The following is a 21,257-nucleotide window of genomic DNA, read 5'->3' on the forward strand; positions in this document are numbered from 1 at the left end:
TACTGTGCACACCTATGTGAGCACCGATGAGGTGTCACTCACACATTGGATGTGATGAAATATAGAAAAATTGTGTATCCAATGGGTCAGTGACAATTTTTGTGTTCATCAATAGTGATTATGCTACTCATCAACTGTGTCTATTTTTTGTGTTCATCAATAAATATAATGAAATATTTCAAAATTGTATATGTAATATATGAATAACACCTCGTTGACGATGACGAGAGTTGGTTCCATTGACGAACAAGATAACAATAATTTAAAAAGTTAAACAGTGTGGGAACTCGGCCATGTGACTCCGAGTTGTTGCCTTTTGGGGTGTCTTATCTCTCATGCAGCACGAGATTCCTGCCGTGCTAAGACGCGCCACCTGTGAGAATGGGTTTGGTATTAAGAAATATGGACGATTTTCTATTTTTCCACTCATATACACACATATGTGTGTATATATGTCTCATAGACACCGCCCATAGACAACAAACAAATCTGTGTCTGAACCGTTCTATGTCCCCAATCCAAGAATAATCTTACTCGCACGCGTCATCATCTGTTCCTTTCCATTCTTTGACTTCCACTCTCACCGCGTCTCCATCATTTCTCACTCTCACTGAGTGAGTGAGTGCGTCCGTGAAATGAGGTGGGTTTCGCCCGCCAAAGGCGGCGGCGAGAAGGGAGTGTTTTTCAAGTCCAAGCTGAAGTGGGTCGGGCTTATTGGCCTTGTCCTTTCTGCTGTCTCACTCTTCGCACATTTTCTTCTCGCGAGATACACTTACGGGTTTGCTGCTTCCGAGTACCAGTCTTCGATCACCATCTTTTCTTGGCGGCCCATCTTCGAGAATGCAGATCTTCCCAGCGATGTAATGTGATAAAGATCCATTATTTTGTGAAATTTCCTGCGTTTTCTGCAGTGATTTGTTTTGCACAGTTAAATCTTGGACTTAAGCTTTGTGTAATGATATGTAGGTCTTGAGTTTGCTTGAACTGTGTGATTGAATTATGCTTTTCTTGTAGAGAGAAAAGATTTTGTTTTATTGAATTGGGAAAATTCGAGGAACTTTTTAGGGAAATGGGTGGGTTTTGTGAATAATATTTTTCTAATGTGGTGTTTAGTGGGGCCAATCTGCTGGGATAATTGCTAATTAGTATGCTTTTGAGTCACTCATAAGTTTAGTTTAGATCCCCAATGCTAATAATTTACACTTTCTGTGTTTCTGAAGTATAATGTTTCTGTTTTGTAGGTTTTCGTATCTTCCTATGTATTATTAAGGATTCTTTTTTTCTTGTTTCGTGGTTTTATGGAACATCACAGTTTCTCTATTGTGCAGACTGCATTTTATAGAAGACTTTGGGGTCCAGTCAGGCCTCTTGATTCAATACATCCTTATGCTAATCCAAGAGGACACTATGTAGGTTAGATTTATTTCTGTTACAGTTGATTTAGCATTTGAAATTCGAATCTTACTTGACGAGTTGACGTAGATTAAATAGAAATCATGAAATCTTTACGTTTTCGTACCCATCATCATGTTTATTACTTAACGGGATCCGATATCTTGCAGCTCCTGTCACTAGCAATGGATTTATATTTGTGAGGATACAAGGTGGTTTTCACGAAATCAGAAACTCCGTGAGTGTTACTCGGCTGTTTGTACACTGCCCTCATCTATCTGGCATCTTTTTTTGTTATTATTTTTTTTATAAAGAAGAATTCTTTGCAATATTTTACTTTTCTGCAGATTTGTGATGTTGTTGTTGTTGCTCGGCTTCTCAATGCCACTCTAGTTATTCCTGAGATTCAATCCACTACTAGCAGCAAGGGAATCAGGTTGGTTTCCTTTCCAATTTTCATTACATGTTTCTGCTGCACAAAAGTTTGGTTAACTCAATGCTCGTTAATGTTATGTAGCACGCAGTTTAAGAGTTTCGCTTACCTCTATAACGAGGATCAGTTTGTGGTGGCTTTAGCAGAGGACGTCAAAGTCGTCAAAACACTACCAAAGGAACTTAAAGGCGCAAGAAGAAAGAAAAAGATCCCATCTTTCAAACTCTCCAAGTCAGCATCTCCATATTTCTATCTCCAAAAAGTTCTTCCAGTGTTGAATATGCACTCAGTTGTCGAGCTCGTTGTACCGGACGGTGGGTGTTTGCAGGTAAACACTAGAATATGTAATCTTTTGTTGTGCACAGCTATCCTTTTTAATTGTGACGGCGGCATATCATGCGTGGACCAATGTTTCTTTGTGATATAATCTTGTATGACTTAGGTGGTGCTTCCTCCACATTTAGAAGAATATCAAAGGCTGAGATGTAGGGTTGCGTATCATGCTCTAAGGTTCAGAGAGGAGGTCCAAGAACTTGCCACAAAGATTCTGTACAGGTTGCGAGCTTCTGGGCGTCCATTTATAGCCTATGATCCGGGGATGACGAGGGATGCTCTAGCATATCATGGCTGTGCTGAGCTCTTTCAGGTTTCTTTCTAGTTAAACCTTTTGCCTGCCATTGTTAGCTTCTGTATTACTTTTTTCAATTCACTAAGGTTTTCAAACATTTAATCTTTGTTTTGCCTGCCTTTTCTACTTAGGATGTGCATACTGAACTTATCCAACATAAGCGAGCCTGGATGCTAAAGCGGGGAATTGTCAGAGGGAACCTTTCTGTAGATTCAGCTGCGCAGTTTCGTAATGGTCTATGTCCACTTATGCCTGAGGAGGTATACTTCATTCATATAATCAGTTATTTTGTCAGAATTTTTGTGGACCATTTTTTGAAACTGATTTTGATTAACAATTTTTTTTTACAGGTTGGTATTCTTCTTAGAGCTTATGGATACTCGTGGGATACAGTAATCTATGTTTCTGGTGGCGAGGTATTTGGTGGACAGAAGAAACTGATTCCATTTCACGCAATGTTTGAAAATGTTGTCGACAGGACTTCCTTGAGCGTGCCATGGGAGCTAAATAAAATGTATGGCCAGGAAGCTAATCTCGTGGACAAAACTCCCAAGTCTTCATCACCCCCAGTGAAAGTCGAACGGAAATCTATTGACTGGAAAATTTCTGGGCCCCGGCCACGTCCACTCCCACCACCACCAGCTCGGCCGAAATATCCTTACAACATTGAAGGTTGGTGGGGTTGGGTATCTGAGAGCGATAATGAGCCGGAGATTACGGTTATGGAGTTGAGAACGAATGCACATAAATTGTTATGGGAGGCGATAGACTACAATATCTGTCTAGAAGCAGATGTATTTGTTGCAGGATTTGATCGTGATGGTAAAGGAAACCCAAATTTTGCTAGCTTGGTTATGGGGCACAGGCTATATCAGTTTGCTGCCTCCAAAACTTTACGGTTAGACAGGTGATATTTCGTGACACCGGACAAAATTTTTGAAATTATGTGTTATTTATTTTTTAATTTTTTCAAATTGGAAGTTCCAAACCCCAAAATCCATTGGGTTGACTCAGTCACCCCACTCTGCCGAATGATTGGATTCACCCCAGATGCCGGACAGGCGGACATTTTCAACTTGTCTTCTTATGTTTTTCTTGTGATGGTGTAGGAAAGGAACCACGAAGCTTTTAGATGAGATCCGGGACCACTTCTACCAAGCCAACCACACCTGGATAACATCAGTACGAAGACATATGAGGAGAAATTTAATCGATGGGCTCATTGAGGAATCCACTAGATCAAAAACCTTATCTTTTTTGTCCTTTCCCATTCCTGAGTGCTCATGCTTGAGAAACAACCCAGCTGAAGTGTCTTCCCATGCTTCAAGCCCTTCAGCTCGTTCGCAGCTACATGATGCTCTTGGATCTATGCACCATTGTCCATCCTGGATGGATGGAGATGCAGCTTCTCGGTCAATGGACAAGGAAGATGATGAATATCTGGAAAAAGATGACTCTGATTCTCCCGCTACTGGGCCTCTTTTCCGGCAGAGTGGCGGTGGTGAAAGTCCCGACGGAGTAGAAGTAAACAGCAAAGAAGATACACAGATTGAGGATCAAGAGGAACTAGAAGGCGGAGAAAGGTGACAAGATTGTCCTTTTTGTTTAAACATGATGCTTTGTGGTGATTCTGGCAGGCATGGATTTGTTCTTGGTTGAACCACCAGCTTGTATCGGGTTGGTGCCGATTCAGAATGATCGGTCAAGCATGCTCGGGTGTGGTTCGATGAATCCATAAGATGGGATCTTTTGACGATCCTTGCCATCAATTTTGACGTAATCTAGGTCGTGTGTGTTAGGCTCTTAAGGCGATGGAATGACTCTAGTTTAGGTTATTGCTGTACTTAGTAATCAGAACAATGGAGACTGCCTGTATTGTTGAGGTTAAGTTGGTTACACAAAATTATTGAAAAATCCAAAGAAATTGAAATGGCAAGATTAAATATAATACACAACAAAAACAGAAATAGGTCAAATCTTGCCATTTCAATTATATATATAGTCGAAGTTGCAGACAATCACAATTTGGATTGATTTTAAAATCCACCAAATCGTAAAATTGGTTTGGTTCAAATTTTGGATTAAAAAACAGACCAAATCGATCCAAACTGACTCGTAAAAAAATCATGTAATAAATTTGTTGATTTAGTTTGATTTTTATTGGATATAAATATATTTTATTTGATTTTTAATTTCTATTATATTATTGGTGAGTTTTGTGATAATCAAATTACATTGAGAATTTATTTATTGTAAATTTTATGCCAAATAAATATAACTATAATCCTAGAAGTCTATGTTTCTATAAGTTGCAAAATTTTGTAATTTTCATAAGTATTTTATTATATGATTTTTACTTATAATCGTATGAGTCCACAATTTAACTCAGTTTTTGTCGAATGTCAATTTTTACTTTTTCCAAATTAAAATATTTCATTCACTTATTCACTGTGAAATTCAAAACTTAAAATTAGTCATCCAAAACATATCAACCGAAATTCACAGTTCGTGTTGGTTTGATTATAAAAATAACATCGTTTTGTTTTATTTGATTTGAAATTAGGTAAAAACGATAAAATATGTGTTATTCAATTTTTTTTTATATCTAAAATCGAAACAAACAGGAGTTGAATACTGTAATTGAGCCTCAAGGGACGTGATTGCGAATTGTGATCACCAACTTTAGACAAATGTGTGGATAATATGTGCAAAATCTAAGAGACAAACCCACAAACTAGATCCAAAGTTAAATCTTTATTTTGGGTCAAGAATCACGACATGAAATGGTGCACTCTAATTTTACTAGAAATTTATAATTTTTGTTCATGTTTCTACCAAAATAATTAATCAAAATTTGTATAATATTCCGTAATATACATTTCAATTAGAGCATCTAATTTGTGGTTTAATATAAAATATAGAAACATTTGTTCCCAATAATTGAATAACTGCAGCCATAATTGACCATACTTGAAGTTATTGATATTTCTTTTGCACAACAAAGTTGATACTAAACTATTTATTTTTTCTCCTTGAATTTTATCGTAACATATCAAAAATATCTATATTTATAATAATAAATTGTTGAAAATTAATATTTAAAACATGTGTGTTGAATATTTGAATGTTGAAAATAAGAGTTGTAAATATTGAAAATTAGTGTGTGATGATGTAGGTATTGATGAATTTATTTTTGGATTATTTGTAAAGATTTTCTATAAATAGATCTCTCATTTGTGTAGAAAAACACAATTGAGTTGAGAAAAAAATATTATAAAGTGTGTAGTGTGATAATTATGAGAGCTTGAGATTTTTATTTTTACCGTAAATTTTTTTTTTTTTTTACATAAATAATATTTTTTACATAAAAAAACACAAAAATTGTGAAAAAAAAAAACAAAAGTAGTTGTACTAGAGTCTAAAGCGTCCCCACTTAGTTACACCATTCATCCGCAGCCGTAAAGTTTATAATAATCCAATCACAATAATTCCTGAAAGTTCATTTTCATAGGTAGGTCCAAACAAGGTCGTAATAGCATTTATATTAAAATTTGGTTTTATGTACCTATGCTGTTACTCGAGGGAAAGAGCTCAACACGGAACTAACTTTTGTGAAACTCTATTTTTTAATGGTAAAAACTTAAACGATCTCACGAGTCGTATTTTATGATACAGATATCTTATTTGAGTCATTCATGAAAAATCATTACTTTTTATGTTAGGAGTATTACTTTTTATTGTGAATATCGGTAGGGTTGGCCTGTCTCACACATAAAGATTCGTGAGACCGTCTCACAAAATACCTACTTTTTTTTAATTAAAAGATTATATCTAGCAGATTTGGCTCGAGTGAATTTTACTCTATAAAAAAACATAAATGACTCTGTTACTATGTGTCGTGTTATATGTAATTTTGTAAATATATAACTAAATCAAAACTTAAGAAACAAAATATGTGCAGTACGTAATATTCATGTATTATAATATTACACACAGATTGTGTATGTTCGGTCGCTATTTATTTCGATAATCAATAAATAAACTAAGCTAGTTATAACACACAAAAATTCGGATAATATAACTTAGTGACGTGACATTAGGTAATCGATGGACGAAGTATGAGATTCATATATTTAATTTCAAAAAATTATTGTGGACACGAGATGAACATAGAATAACATATCTAGAAGATGATTGGCAGAGTTACAGAACACATAAGCTGTTTTATATGGTATTTAAATTTATTTGGTAAAATATTTACAAAATAATATATACAAAATCAAAATAAAATGTTCGATGTCTTACAAATTATTTAAAAAAATTGGATCATCCACCACCTTGTGCTCGATTTACCCAGATTTGTTGGGAGGTCATTCGAGAACTCACACCGAGTGACCTTAAATACTTCCATAATCTCATCGATCAATAAGGCACGACCAACCTCCCAGCATATATTATCTCAACGATTGAGAAAGTCTCAGCCGATCTCCCGAGCCGAGCTACCATGGAAAACTTGGACTCGCTCAGTACACGCCAGACGAGCTCTTGCCTCAATCACCTCCCACTCAGATACGTCAATATGTTATCCGCATAAATAAAGCTTGTAAAGGTTTAAACTAAGGATCTAAGATTCTGAGTCCAACATATTTAGAATTATACAAATATCAGAGTTTTAGTAGTCAAAGAATTCTAGTCACACAAAGACATTTTTCCTATAAATAACAAGTTATGATTGTTGTTTATTCATATATTGACTCATTCTGAACACACACAATAATCTCTCTATTTTTCTATCATCTGATTTGAGCCTAAGAGAGATTACGTCATAACAACCTTCCGTCTTCCTCTAACATTTCTGTTTGTGCTCCCAAATTTGAAGATCGAACTTCTCAAACGAGATTCAACCTTCCTCCAGACCTCACGATTTTCATCAACATCAAAATTATATATATTTTTATATACAACGAATTGCTTTTAATTTTTTGAATTTTCAAACGAAAAGGAATTAAATACACCTCCTCCACCACCATGTTACCCCACACGTGCCACCATCTCCGGGGATCCCTCGGTTCTTCCCCCTATCTTCTTTTTTGTTTTTTCAGAAACAAATTTGAAGATTATATTTAATTAATATTAATATTTTTGCTCGAAAAATTTCCCATTTCATAACGGACAAATCTGAATTGTTGGAAATGAATCTTAAATCCGTTCACCTGTGCGCATCCCCAGCTTTATAATTTGAGGGAGAGATTATATTTTCAGGTTTTGATTGTAGTTTTTTGTTTTAATTTATTGGTGTATATTTACGTAAATGGGGGCGGTAACGTCGTCGATGGCGGCGAAGTTTGCGTTTTTTCCGCCGAATCCACCGTCGTATGCGGTGAAGGTTGAGGAGGCGACGGGGAAGCTGCGGATGACGGAGGTGGCGGAGAAGGAAAACGTCGACGTCGTGAAAGTTAAGACGAAGAGGGGGACGGAGATTGTGGCGGTTTATGTGAAGAACCCGACGGCGAAGCTCACGTTGTTGTACTCTCACGGAAACGCCGCTGATCTAGGGCAGATGTATGACCTTTTTAGTGAGCTCAGCATTCACCTCCGAGTCAATTTGATGGGGTATTTTCAAAATTCGTAGCTTTTTTTCCACAAATGCGTATATTTTTTTCCTGCATTTTTATATATGAGATTGGCGAAGTTTTCTGGTAGAATAACTATCCGTTTTTATTAATGCATGGTTTCATATGGTGGAATATGAAGGCTTCGGAAGGCGGGTGAAATTGTTGATTGTGAATGATGTGATGGGCTAAGTTGAATGCTTCTTCATGTTTCAGTTTTTTGCTTGAATATTTTAAGAATATATTTACTTCGTAATAAGAGAGTGAGAGGGGGTTGAAACCAGCCCTGTGGGCTGTGGCGACGATTCCATGTATTTGGAGGAGCAAAAGATTGATTTTTTTAAAAAAACAATTAGGCTTGAAATCTCTAAATTTTTAGTTGAGAGGCATCCCTTTTAGTCCACCGGCCTAGAACCAATAGACGAAATTAATCAACAAAGAGCTATGGCTAACTCTAGTTGTCTTAGTAGAAGCCAATTTTTGCCTCCTTTTATTGGAAGGTTTCCAGTTATCTGTTTACTTCAACCAGACATTTATCACAAATAAGATGAGTATTCAACTCTATTATTTCTTAGAGTTCTCAATCTGGTCATAAAATTTTGCAAACCCAACTTAGACCACAAAATAATATCCAACCAGCAAATACACATGCAAAAGTTTGAATTCACAGTGTTTTCTTCCATTAAAATATATCTTTCATTTCTGTATTTTTGTTTAAAGATGGACATACTATTTTATTATTGAATGGTTTTCATGTGGTTTGATATCAATACTTTGGAAGGCAGATGAATTTTTGATTGTGAGTGATGCGACGAGCCAAACTTGAATAGTCCTTCACGTTAGAGTTTTTTACTTGAGGAATGCGTTACAAATATTTTTACACCAAAGTAATTGAGGGAGGGGGTTGAAACGAGCCTGCTGGAGATGATGCAATGTTTTTGAAGGAGCAAAACATGGATTTTTAAAAGCAATTTATGCACAAAAATGTAAAATATTTTGTGCTAAGAGGCATCCCCTCATAGCCATCTGTGTCTCAACCAATAAAAGGAAGAGCTAGCATTTGCTCTACTTGTCTTAGTAGAAGCCTTTTTTGCCTTCTTTCATCGGAAGGTTTTCATTTTTTAGTTTACCTCAACGTGTAATGTATCATGTAAGAGATGCGTTTTCAGCTCTTTTCTTTTTTTAGAGTTCTCAATCTTGTCCCGTAAAATTTTGCAAACCTCATTAAGACCACAAACTATTCTATGACCAACAAAACTATGGGTTCAAAAGTTTGAATGCTCAATTCCAACTTCTGAATGTTAATTTCTTTGCGACAGGTATGACTATTCAGGGTATGGACAGTCCACCGGGAAGGTATGGGCGAGGGAATGAATTTAATAGTTTTTTTCAATTTTTATGAAAATTAATGACTTTTTTCCTGTTCTATTTCAAAGCCAAGTGAGCAAAACACTTATGCAGACATAGAAGCAGCATATGAATGCCTTCAAGAAACTTATGGGGCGAAAGAAGAGGATATAATATTGTACGGACAGTCTGTTGGCAGTGGACCAACTTTAGATTTGGCATCTCGTTTGTCTAGATTAAGAGCTGTCGTACTTCACAGCGCCATCCTCTCTGGACTACGAGTTATGTATCCCGTGAAGCGAACATATTGGTTTGACATTTATAAGGTTGATAAGATTTCAAGCAAATAATAAATTTGGTTTATTTCTTCTTTTTTTTTTGGGTTTACTATCTGGATGAATCCTCCGCTTGATAATTCCGTTCTATCCTGCGATGCAGAATATCGACAAAATCCCATTAGTCCAGTGTCCAGTATTGCTTATTCATGTAAGTTTTTTATCTACTAGAGGAGGGTAGTAAAAGAGCTTGTACTGGTTGTTAATGCTTATGCCGTCATGCTGGCTGAGGGATTTATTGTGCACATTTAGTTGTTAAAACCAGTTAATAGTACCCACATTCTGCAGCTAGCAAATTTTCTTTTGGAAAATGCCATCTGCAATCAGTATTTGTGCAATTGTGAACCCACCCTTGGATGGCTTGATGATTCAACCTGTGTTGTATGCCATTGGATATTGCATTTGTATTTCAGACCATAAACCTTTTTTGCTATCAAACTTGTTTACTCGCTATTATACATTTGCTGCAATTTTTCCATGTTTTATTTTAAAATTTAGTTAATTTACAATGTTTGGGAAGCTGCATGGACAAACTCAATATCCGGACTCAAAGTTCATGATAACTAGAACTTTTGATGAAACGTGAGTATCATTTTATATGAACTTGTATTGTTTTTAAGAGCCCATGTTTGTTTTTAAACATTTGACAGGGTACGGCAGATGATGTAGTAGATTGCTCCCATGGTAAACAGCTATGGGAGCTTTGTAGAGACAAGTACGAGCCATTATGGGTTAAAGGTGGCAACCATTGTGACCTTGAGCTCTACCCAGAATATATCAAGCATTTGAAGAAGTTCATCTCAGCCATTGAGAAATCTGGACTTACGAGAAACGGATCCTTATCATCTATGGATCAGATGGACATTGGTCGAAACAGCACAGATTGCAGACCAAGACCAAGCTTAGATCAGAGAGAGAAGTCGAAATCAAGCATAGACCACAGAGATAATCCTCGAGTGAGCTTAGATCGAAGAGAAAAATCTAGAGCCAGCACTGATAAGAGAGAAAGATCTCGAAAAAGTGTGGATTATTCCGAGAAACCGAATAATAACACAGAACAGCCAGAGAGAGCACGCAACAGCATAGACCGGTTAGTCTCAATGTGTATTTGTCTAAGTTTCTTCAGTTATACGCTTGTACAAACAAAGATGGACACAAAAACTCCATTCAGGGGCGGGCGAGAGAAGCCTATATCGATGATTTCTTTTATTAAGGGGGCAAAACTTTAAATGCACTCATAAAAAATCAAATTTTTTGAAACGAGACTGGGCGAATGCTCATTCGCCCCCCCTGTGTTGTATTTTCCCCTATGTACAAATGCATGCATTTTACATCTCGTTTTGTTATTACCAAAATTTTTTCATTGACCATTGGAATTGAATTGTGGCAGCTTTGGAGATATGATGAAATCGGCTGTTTTGTGTAATATCGACTGTTTCAAGCCTGTGGGAACTAAGGTTTGAGGGAAGGGATTGTAAGTTCAACTCCGGTCACTCGTTAAATTTACTGGTAGTTTGTAGTTTTTTGTTTATTTTTATGTGATGTTCTTTCCCATAGAGGTGCAATTGAAATTGTTTCAGGTGTTAAAGACGATGGATATTTCTTTGTCCAATTCATTTTATATTTTAAATTGTTGTTTAGAAAAGTAGAATTGAATTTATTTATCTGGTTTTATTTTCTTTTCATTGTTTTAAAGGACTCGAAGTCTTGTTGATATTTGAAAAAGTAACGATATTGCGTTCGAATTTGGCAAGATGGAATTTGAAGTTTGAAAAAGTAACGATTTTCATAATTGAACTTCTCTTTTGGTGTGACCACATTGTTGAAAATTGGTTAAATAATCTCGGTTAATGTTTTTTATTTTTTAAGAATGAAATATACTTAGAGGAGGTAAAATTTAAGGAAAACACTATATAATAATATTTAAGAAAATGACTTCTTCTTTAAGGAAAACACTATATAATAATATTTAATTGACAAAATTATTTAAGATAAATTACATTCAGAGACCGTTCTAGTTATCAATTAATAAAATTATTAAAAGACAAAACGCTTAATAAATAGTGATCTATATAAAAATATTTGTGGCGTAAAAATTAATTTTAGTGGATCTATATACGTAGGCCCAAATTGTATTTATCCTAAGCCCGATGAATCGAACCCGACATCGTAGACACAGGCCAATGATACGTCATCCGTCGGCTTAAGCGGGAGGTCTAATACATAAAATTTTGATTTCCAATTTCACTTTTGTTTGTTTAATTTTTTTTTTTTTTTGAAAACCTTAGCCTGTGAATTATGTTGAGCAGGTAAACCAGAACAAATTTTATACGACAAACTCAAAACTTAGATGACTGGGACATAAAGAAATTAAACCTCTGACATATTGATAGAAGCACACTCAGCAAACCTTACTATCCAAGCTATCCAGGAGTGATTTTTTAATTAGATTATATTTTGGTTGTTTTGATGAGATTGAAAAACTATTAAATATTTAGTTTTAATTTTAATATATTGTTTTATCTATTTCACATTAATCAATATTGATGATTTATCTAACCCCAATAAAATTATAATATTAATTATTTATATTATATTATTAAGTGTGAGACCTTTAGAGTAACTATTTTAGAGAACTCCAAAATATTTAATTTCATAATTATTTTTCTTACATTACTAAAATCTTCTTCAAGTCACTCTATATTTTACATAAAAAAAATCTAAACAAAAATTCTTTTTAAATCGAACAACTCTTCTAAATTGAAAATAATTTCATGTTAATTATTTTATATTATTTGATTAATTAAAAATAATAATAACAGGTACGATAAGTATGTATTTTACTAATATATATTCAAATTTTATCAACATAAACTCACCGGCCCACTATGTTAAAATAAAAATGGCAGGTGGGGCAGCAGTCCGCAGTTTGCCTCCACGTGCCACAGTAAATTGGGTCACGTGACATCACGTGCTGATCAAGTCAGTTATTTTCTATGTAAATTATTAAATATCAATCTCCACTTGCGTAATAAAAGAAGTCGATTCATTTCTCAGTCTGGAACCTGCGACATTCCAAAAGGTATGATTTTCCTTGTATTTGGTTTTTTTTTTTGGATCCATTTTCTTGTAATGCATTTTGGATAACATCCGTAAATGTTCTTGGTTCTGTTCTCCAACGTTCGAAGTGATTTTTCCCCAATTTGAGGTTTGAATTTCGCTGGTTTCGTTGTACCCGTGCATAAGCAAGGGCAAATTCGATTTCTGATCTTTTCTTGGTGTCTTTGATAATCAAATGGAAATTAATAACAGACATGTTTAGTATTTGATCATACATAAGTTGATGGAAGGGTTCAGAATTATGGATCAGGATGATCATGATGCCGTACGGAACCATAAATTAGTGAAGTTGTGTGAGATAGTGTGGATTTGAGTGTTGTGGGAGATGTGAATGGTACTTTTTCATGTTGTAGACTCGGTGTGTGTGTGAGAGAACTTGAATGGGATTTTGGGCTCCCTGTTATGAAGGTTTCTTGATTGGTGAAAAGTTAGGGCAATCTGGTGTCTGGTGGTGAGGCTGAGAGAACTCAGGGTCGACTGGGTGTACTTTCTGGAATTAAGGTTTCTTAGTTAGAGAAATTTGAATATTTTTTGAATTTTTATGGAGGCACTTTCTCATGTACACACCGTGGTTTGCTCAGGCAGCAAGTTTCATCAGACAGCTGCCAGGATTTTGCGTCAAGATTTTAGGGGCTGATGTTGGTTGTGAAAATATGTAAAAAAAAAATCCGAAAGTAAAGCTAAGTGAAAGTCGATTATGATGATTTGCTAAGCTCATCTGTTCACTTCTTCCCTGTACACGGTTTAAACTTTTGATTTTCGTTCATTTCGTCTGCTTATCTTGCTTTTCACACAGTTTCATCTTTTAAGGTGTAGAAGCTGGATTGGCCAGCATTCGTGTAACTCTAACCATGAGCAACACATGGTAAATTCTTACGCCGATTATTTCGAAACGCTCTTAGCCTGTATGTTCACCATTCATAATAAAACTACCCCACACAAAAGAAAGTACTTGCAATCCTCTTCATGTAATATGAAACCCTTGTAGTTTATATTAGTTTCTGATTTTAAACCCAATCTATTAAAAACATTGTGAGTGAATAGTTTGCCTGAACTTCAAGTAGTTTTCTCTCATCCACTCCACGACTTCTCGTTATGATTGATCTGTTGAATCGTATTTCGCCTTTGTTCAGGAAAAATGTATAGGCTCCATTTTACAGGGTCTAAACTTTAATAAAAGCTCTATTTTACAGGGTCTAAACTTTAATAAAAACTGACTAGAAGACTTGAAATGGGTTCCGATACCATTCAAGATGGATCTGCATCAGTTGATTATGTCGGTTCTGGTGAAATGGAAGTTGAATCAAATAATGTGGATTCACTTGAAGTTGTCTCATCGCATGGAGACATCGTTGAAGAGCTAGATAGCGCAGCAAAATCTTTAACAAGGGTTGAGTTAGATTTAGCATGTTGCTCTGAAAAGTTGGTTAATTTGGATATCCTTGTGATGCATGTGGCTTCAAGGGAAAATGATTTTGAGGCTTTTGCTTTGGAGGGGGAGCGTACACTGGAAGGCTCAGATGAGAAAGCATTTCAATTTGACGTTTTATATGGATTCTTGGACGCTGAAATCAGAGAACTGGATACTTTTCTATTGGATCTTCAAACTGATGTTGTTACTTCAGGAAAGGTTATATCATCATTCAAGCAGCTTGGTGATGGTTTTAGGGAAATGGAAGAAAAGTTGCGAGACTGTGAGGAATCCCTGAAGCTGTCATTTGAACATGTATCAGACATGAAACTGCAATCTGCCAATTTCCAAAGGATCTTGTCAACTTCTTCTGAAAATGAAAAATGTATGTTCGTCACTTTCTCAGTTTTTTTTCCTGATTTCCCCCTCTTTTTATAACTTTTGAACATAGGATTCAATTTTGCGGCTCGATAATTAGTTTGCGATGTGCATATTTTGGCAATATTTTCTGGGATTTCAGCCTTGATTATAAATAGAGGGAATCTTTTTGGTTTTTTATTCAGGCTACTGTCGCATCCCTAGTACAGCAGTCCTAAAGCGTCTTCTGTAATTGTGTTTTCTTGGGAACTGATTTGCATTTTTAATATTCTAATAATCTGTGGTACCATTGGCAGCGAAATATGATGAGGAGTTTGGAGGTCTGGAAAATGAAGACCTCTCTAATTTGAGTACAAAGATTAGAATGCAGACTTCAGAGCAGCAGAGGAATATTTTGAGAATGCTGGAGAAGTCTTTGGCTCGGGAAATGGATTTTGAGAAGAAGCTAACAGAGTCTAGACAAATTGAGGAAGATTTAAAATTTAGGCTACAACAAGAAGTCATCGGTATTGAAGAAGAAGCTGAAATTATTTGGGAAAGACTGTATGTGGCAGAAAATAGTTCAGAAATTCTGTTGGGGATTTTGAATGAGCTAGTTGGAAGAATTCAGATGGCAGAATTCAATTTAAATGGATATATTCAGAGAGAAGGAGAATTGACATTTCAGTGTAAAGGTTTAAATGAGCAATTGCAAGAAAAAGACCTTGCTTTGCTGCACTCAGAGCATTGCAGGGCTGAACTTTTGGAAAAGGTTAATTTAGTAGAGCAGAAACTGAGCGAATATGAGGCTCAACTGCACTCTGTCGAGGATACTTCAGAGCTAAATGAAGAATCTTCCTCAAAGATTTATGACACCGAAAATATAGGTGACGAAACAATGGAAAAAGTCACTGAAGCTGAAAAGTGGGTTGAGAGTTCTGAATCTGAGTGTAAATTGCTTAGAGCGTCTAATATGGAGCTTAATAATGACCTGGATCGCTTGAGAAGTGATATTGCTGATGCAACTGAGAGGGTGGAGCAACTAGAGCGGCAGTTAAAAGATTCCGAAATTAAGCGACTACATGCAGAGGCATCTGCTGAAGCTAGTGAAGAGAAACTAAATATGCTAAATAGCATGATCAAGGATATGGAAGATTTGATCAGAGATCTTAAATCAAAGGTTTCAAAGGCCGAAAGTCAGACAGAGAGTGTTGAAGATAAGTGCATCTCCTTGTCAGAGTCCAATGCAGAGCTCGTTGGAGGAGTTAATTTTCTAAGAGGTAGAGTGGAACACTTGGAAACATCTTTGCATCAGGCTGATGATGCAAAGAAGGAGACTGTAAAAGATGTTAGGATGTATACTAAAGCCATTGCTGATTTAGTTGTGCAGTTGGCTCTTGAAAGGGAACGTCTTCACAAGCAGGTCAGCATTCTGAATTTTCTATCCTGGTGGTTCTTGACTGAGTTACTAGTGAGAAAATTCTGGTTTGTATTAAAGGAGATGTTACCCCGTGGTCCAGATGTTTTCACCATGAAAGTCTTAGGCTGCCAGTCAGCGGTGAAATTTTCAGTTAATTTTATAAGGTTTGCCTACGTGGACTGCAGTGGATGTGGATCTTCATATCATGTCTACTTGATATAGTTCCAATTGAATATGAGGCATCTATATCTTAATTTCAGTCTGCAACTCTAAAAGTTATTGAGGCAAGAATATAAAAGCTATGTTGGATACGCCTCCATGCAGTGAAAATATATTTCTCTACTTCTAGTCATTCTTATTGTGGACATACGCAATGAGATTAGTGGTTATTTTACTTTTCAACTTGGAGAAGAAATGTTCTGCTTTTAGTCTTATAAACCTCTTTGTTCATTTATCATTGTTATATTGTTTCAGATTTCAACTTTAACAAAAGGGAAAAAGGTAATGGTTAAGCACTTGAAGCAGATGAATGAGGACAGTTCATTCAATATGGTTGAAAACCCTGCTGCCAACACAAAATTATTGAAGGTCTCCAATTTTAGTATTAACCATGGGGCCTCGGAAAATGAAAGTAAAGAGAACATAACAGGGTCTTCAGCTACAGATTATCAGGTTACTGCTTCTATTACTTTGTCAGTCAGTTGTAATTTTTCTGTTTATTACTTAATACCACGTGTTTTATCATTTACGGGTTTGGGGTTATCAGCCTTGATGGACTTCCATTTTCTGGTATGGACAGATGCAAGTCGAAGTGTTCGTGAATAGCTTCTCCAGTGGTTATTTACTCACTCCGCAGTTTAGAGCCTGTCATTTTATTCATGTGGTCTTTCTTGTCATATCCTTTTCCACTTCGATATATAGCAACATTGGGGTGAAGTTAGGGTCCATTAGTACTTTCTTTTTAAGCTGCTCATATGCATGACTCAAATTTATCATATGCAGCATAATCTTTTATTCCTTAGTTCCACATTTGCATTTTAAAGAACAGTTGGTTGATTCTTGTGTCGCACCAAAGTTTAAGTAGGATGGTTCTTTTCTGTTTTTGCTGATCTCGTTCCTTCTGCAACCAAGATAGCAGAAAATCCAATCTTTCTGACCCAAACTATTTATTATTTGCTTTTTTTAGATTGAAAATGATCCTGGAGATTCATCAACAAGTGAGATCATCAAGATGAAGCAATCCATATCCGCCTCCAAGCTCGAGCCCGTGAGGAACATAGAAGCAAGTCAGCTGCTAAATTTCAAGTACGTGTCCGTTGCTGTTCTTGTAATGGTGATGTCGTTGTTGGGGGCTTCTCTCTTCCAGCGCTGTGAATAGCAAAATTCGAAGAACTCAGACTAATTCACCTAAACGTGATATGTTCAAGAGGGAAATGTTTGTGATGTATCATTTTAGGTAATGTTTTGGCAATTTTTGTACATCCGAAACATCCCAAGAAACAGCTCTGCTTGATTAGTGAATTGTAATAAATCTTTTGTGTGATCTGTCAATGATGAAAATTGAAACATAGAGTGCAATTCAATGCTATATTTTATCATTCTGACCTTGAATATCATTGTTTCTTTTGTCATTGCCGTAGGGCAGCTTCAGTCCAAATATTTAAATCTTACTGCTTATGTAATGTAATTGAGAAGTTGACCCTAATCCTTCACTTAGTAATTATTATTATTTTTTTAATCGATTTAACAACATTTAAAAGAGGCAGGCAACATTATGAGCCATTGAGTTTTAAATTTATGGATCGCTAAGTATCATACATAATATTTAAAGTAATGTTAAATGTACAACTAAATTTATACAATAATTCTTACAATACAAAAAATTCAATACAAAAATTTCATTTATCAACATCTCATGATAAATTCAATACAAAATCTCACGATATAATAACAAATTTCGCGATTTAATTGTTGTAAATATCATTGTACGATATTTTGTTTGTACTTTTAGTATTATTTTAATATTTATGTGCATTCATTATTTAATATATACCAAATATGATCTGTCTAAAATGTTAGTATTTTTACTATTTATATTTTTATCACAAAACAAAGAAAAACATTTTTCAACACAATAACGACGATTCTCAAATTTCTGCAATGGCGGAGGTGTCTAATCTACACCGCATCAACCACCATCCGCTGCCGCTTTCCCGGCGCTCCGTGTCATCCACCGCCACGACTGGGTCTCTGCAAGAAGAATCCGGAGAGGAAGAAGAATTCTATCGTCATCCCGACCCTTTGTTTTTGAATTTTGATTCATTCTCCTCTTCAGGTAATCCATCAGACCCCACATTTTTGGATGATTACACGAGCTCCTTCAATTTCGATTTCGAGGTGAACGCAGCTGAGAACCTGGATTCTGAATACGAGGACCCTAATCACTTGTTCTTCGGGGGCGAAGAAGATGAGGAGCAGATGAATTTCGTCACAGATCTATTCGAATCGCGTGAAACCCACTTGGCGGAGGACCCGATCTGGGAGTTTGATTCAGAACCGGTAGACGAGTCAGGACTTGAGTTCGGGTTCGGTCCGGGCCTTGGGACAAACGAGAGCCTTCGAGTTGTGGACATGGATTCAGAGTCGGATTCTGAAGAATTTGAGGTAAATTCTGGTTTTGTCAACAACGATGATGATAATTATGATGATGTCTTTGAGGTTAATAATGATAATTATCATAGCGCAAATGAGAGGGAAGAGTTTGAATGGGAGGAGGTGAGTGAAAGACTCCATTTTGATGAGGTAGAGAATTTGAATGCTGTTATTGATAGGATTGAGGAAATATCCGTTTCTTCGGACATTTCTCCCTCGGACGGTGGAAATTCGAGGTTAGGTGATGATATGCGAGAAGAGGATGAAGAAAATATAGAATGGGAAGTGCTGTTGGCAATGAATAATTTGGAGAGGAATTTTGAGCTGGAAAATTCTGCAGAAGGTGTTGAGGAGAGTGGGATTCCCCATGGCAATCTGCGGAACCGTGAAGATTATATTTTGGCGTTGGAATATGATGCCCTTTTCGGGCAGTTGGTAGAGAATGAGAATGCTTCAAAGGGCAGTCCCCCTGCTGCTAAATCTGTGGTGGAGCACCTGCCTTCGGTGGTGTTTACAAAGGAGTTAGAGGAAAATAGTCGTGTGGTTTCTTGTGCAGTTTGTATGGATGAGTTTGCTGTCGGGGAGAAGTTGAGGAGGATGCCTTGCTTCCATTTATACCACGGTGAATGCATTTTTCCGTGGCTCCACTGTAGGAATACATGTCCTGTTTGTCGATACGAGTTACCTACGGATGATGCAGATTATGAGAGGAGGAGGTTTGAGAGAGGTGGAATTTCTGCTTCAAGGCTAACGATCTTGAGGTAAGGTACAATTTTGAACTTATGCCTCGAAAATGTTGATTATTATGTAAAATATTTTTTTTAAAGATGATAGATTTTGGATATTTGGGTGTGCATGAATTTGGTGTTGTATATAAAATTGGTGAAACCACAAAGTTTACCATGTTTATGGCTGCCATGTTTAATATATGAGTTTTAGGTGATTTGCCTATAATTCTTTTAACATCACAAAGCTGTATGTTGGGTCATATGGAAGACAATCGTTGGATAGTTGGGTATTTCCTTCTGGATTTATCTGCCTTTTAATGGTTTGCCGATCTGGGCTATTTATCAAGGTCGAATTAGTTGGTGTAAAGATAAGATGCAGACTGCAGTCGAACCCCAACCCCTATTAATAATGGGATAAGAAGATAATATACGAGTAGTTTTTTGCTGGATGAGCTATGTTTGATGTACATATTAGGTTTGTGTTAGACAAAACTTAGCCTCGGTTTGTTGAAACCATCGAATTTGCAGACTTTTTTACTGCTTGTTTCCGGCTCATGTTCTACAGTTCTAGTGTTATGTAAAGTTTCCAATTATTCAGTTACATGATTACACCATTGTCGATGCTCGTGAACTTTACTATTTTATGGGTAGTCTTACCTGCCGTTCCTTCTCTATCTGTATACACTAGATAGAACTTTCAACACACACGCCGCAGGCGTGCACCATTAGCTTGACTACTTAAAATATGTACTGCCTATGGATCGCCCTTGTTTGCTGATTATCCAAGATTCTTGAGTTTCAAAAAAAGTATGCTTCTATCTTGTCTTCGAAATTTCCCTCGAATTTTTACATTTATTTTCGAACAAGAATCATTACATCTTGATCCATCCCATTATATTAATATTAAATAAATCTTGTGCCTCAGTTGCTGAATTATCATAGCTTGAATTGTGTGTAATCGCTCGGTATCCTTTATGCATAGTCACCTACTTTTTAATTACTGCCTTTTAACTAATTATCCTCATGAGAGCATTCAATATGTCGATATGTATCGCTCTCAACTTGACTTGAGTGCCATAATTGTAATGTCATGTATTTGATGACTATCTTTATTGTACTAACACTGGTCTTTTCGGTTTATATTTTCACTCACACACTCTTTGAGAAACTCTTCAGGGGTGATCAAAATTGTCTCAAGTCAAACATATTTAACTTCAGAGTTTTGTAATTACGAACTCTCGAAAAAATATACATCTTATTGATACGAGTGGTATATATCAAAGCTTTTATATCTCATGTTAGTGTGAAATCAATTTATTCACGCTCCTCGTCGTTCATTCATTGGTGGGATTTTAGTTTTTCAAGTATTAATCACCCATATCACAGACCACATATCGCCTTCGACTCCGTATGCCACAATAATACTATACTCGAGTCGAGCTCAATTCGTGAAAAAATAATACAACTTGAGCTCGAGGTCGAGCTCAAACTCAAATCAACTCCTATTTTCAAGCCCTTCTAGTATTAACATTTTATTTAGAAAACCTTTTTTAAAATTGAGCTTTGAAATATGTAATTAATTATAAACCTTCGGGTAAATGTTAACATAGATAATATACATTTTATCATAATAAATTAAATAGAATGGTGACACTGAGAAAATATCAATATTCTATCTCACAATATTTAATTTTCATTAACTTTTTAGCAAAGTATAACGTAATCTGTCTTTTTTTTTTTTAATATCTTATGCGCGATATATATTTATAAATTCATCACCTTGACGCGTCATATATGCATTAAAAGCAAGTCCACCCTGAAA

General features: G+C 36.0%; 4 protein-coding genes across 11 annotated transcripts; all 4 read left to right on the top strand.

Moving 5' to 3' along the window:
* The first annotated feature begins 357 nt into the window (after nt 1-357).
* Nucleotides 358-4,405, top strand: LOC140976149 (O-fucosyltransferase 27-like). Its single transcript, XM_073440064.1, has 9 exons — nt 358-860; nt 1,329-1,413; nt 1,563-1,630; nt 1,740-1,828; nt 1,910-2,153; nt 2,268-2,471; nt 2,585-2,713; nt 2,804-3,360; nt 3,563-4,405. The coding sequence occupies exons 1-9, from the start codon at nt 636-638 to the stop codon at nt 4,038-4,040; spliced, it is 2,079 nt and encodes a 692-aa protein (XP_073296165.1). The 5' UTR covers nt 358-635; the 3' UTR covers nt 4,041-4,405.
* A 2,966-nt stretch (nt 4,406-7,371) lies between these two features.
* LOC140976151 (uncharacterized) lies at nt 7,372-11,409 on the top strand. Its single transcript, XM_073440070.1, has 6 exons — nt 7,372-8,066; nt 9,385-9,421; nt 9,502-9,738; nt 9,851-9,898; nt 10,398-10,837; nt 11,138-11,409. The coding sequence occupies exons 1-6, from the start codon at nt 7,765-7,767 to the stop codon at nt 11,208-11,210; spliced, it is 1,137 nt and encodes a 378-aa protein (XP_073296171.1). The 5' UTR covers nt 7,372-7,764; the 3' UTR covers nt 11,211-11,409.
* Nucleotides 11,410-12,662: 1,253 nt separating this feature from the next.
* On the top strand, nt 12,663-17,653 carry LOC140976150 (WPP domain-interacting tail-anchored protein 1-like). Of its 5 annotated transcripts, none has more exons than XM_073440067.1 (6): nt 12,663-12,829; nt 13,678-13,732; nt 14,061-14,663; nt 14,953-16,058; nt 16,530-16,727; nt 17,242-17,653. In XM_073440067.1, exons 3-6 carry the CDS (start codon nt 14,099-14,101, stop codon nt 17,431-17,433), a joined length of 2,061 nt encoding a protein of 686 aa, XP_073296168.1. In that variant the 5' UTR covers nt 12,663-12,829; nt 13,678-13,732; nt 14,061-14,098; the 3' UTR covers nt 17,434-17,653. The 5 variants fall into 5 exon arrangements, with proteins under 5 accessions (XP_073296168.1, XP_073296167.1, XP_073296170.1 ...); XM_073440066.1 differs by having other exon boundaries at nt 12,775-12,829; nt 13,664-13,732; XM_073440068.1 differs by having other exon boundaries at nt 12,786-12,829; nt 13,684-13,732.
* A 500-nt stretch (nt 17,654-18,153) lies between these two features.
* LOC140976152 (uncharacterized) lies at nt 18,154-20,440 on the top strand. 4 transcript variants are annotated; one of them, XM_073440072.1, is made up of 2 exons: nt 18,154-19,473; nt 20,128-20,440. In XM_073440072.1, exon 1 carries the CDS (start codon nt 18,216-18,218, stop codon nt 19,470-19,472), a length of 1,257 nt encoding a protein of 418 aa, XP_073296173.1. In that variant the 5' UTR covers nt 18,154-18,215; the 3' UTR covers nt 19,473; nt 20,128-20,440. The 4 variants fall into 4 exon arrangements, with proteins under 4 accessions (XP_073296173.1, XP_073296172.1, XP_073296175.1 ...); XM_073440071.1 differs by having other exon boundaries at nt 18,154-19,468; nt 20,128-20,439; XM_073440074.1 differs by lacking the exon at nt 20,128-20,440 and adding an exon at nt 19,647-20,044.
* Nucleotides 20,441-21,257: the final 817 nt, after the last annotated feature.

Source organism: Primulina huaijiensis, chromosome 5, assembly GCF_012295235.1.
Source record: "Primulina huaijiensis isolate GDHJ02 chromosome 5, ASM1229523v2, whole genome shotgun sequence".
Taxonomy (NCBI): domain Eukaryota; kingdom Viridiplantae; phylum Streptophyta; class Magnoliopsida; order Lamiales; family Gesneriaceae; genus Primulina; species Primulina huaijiensis.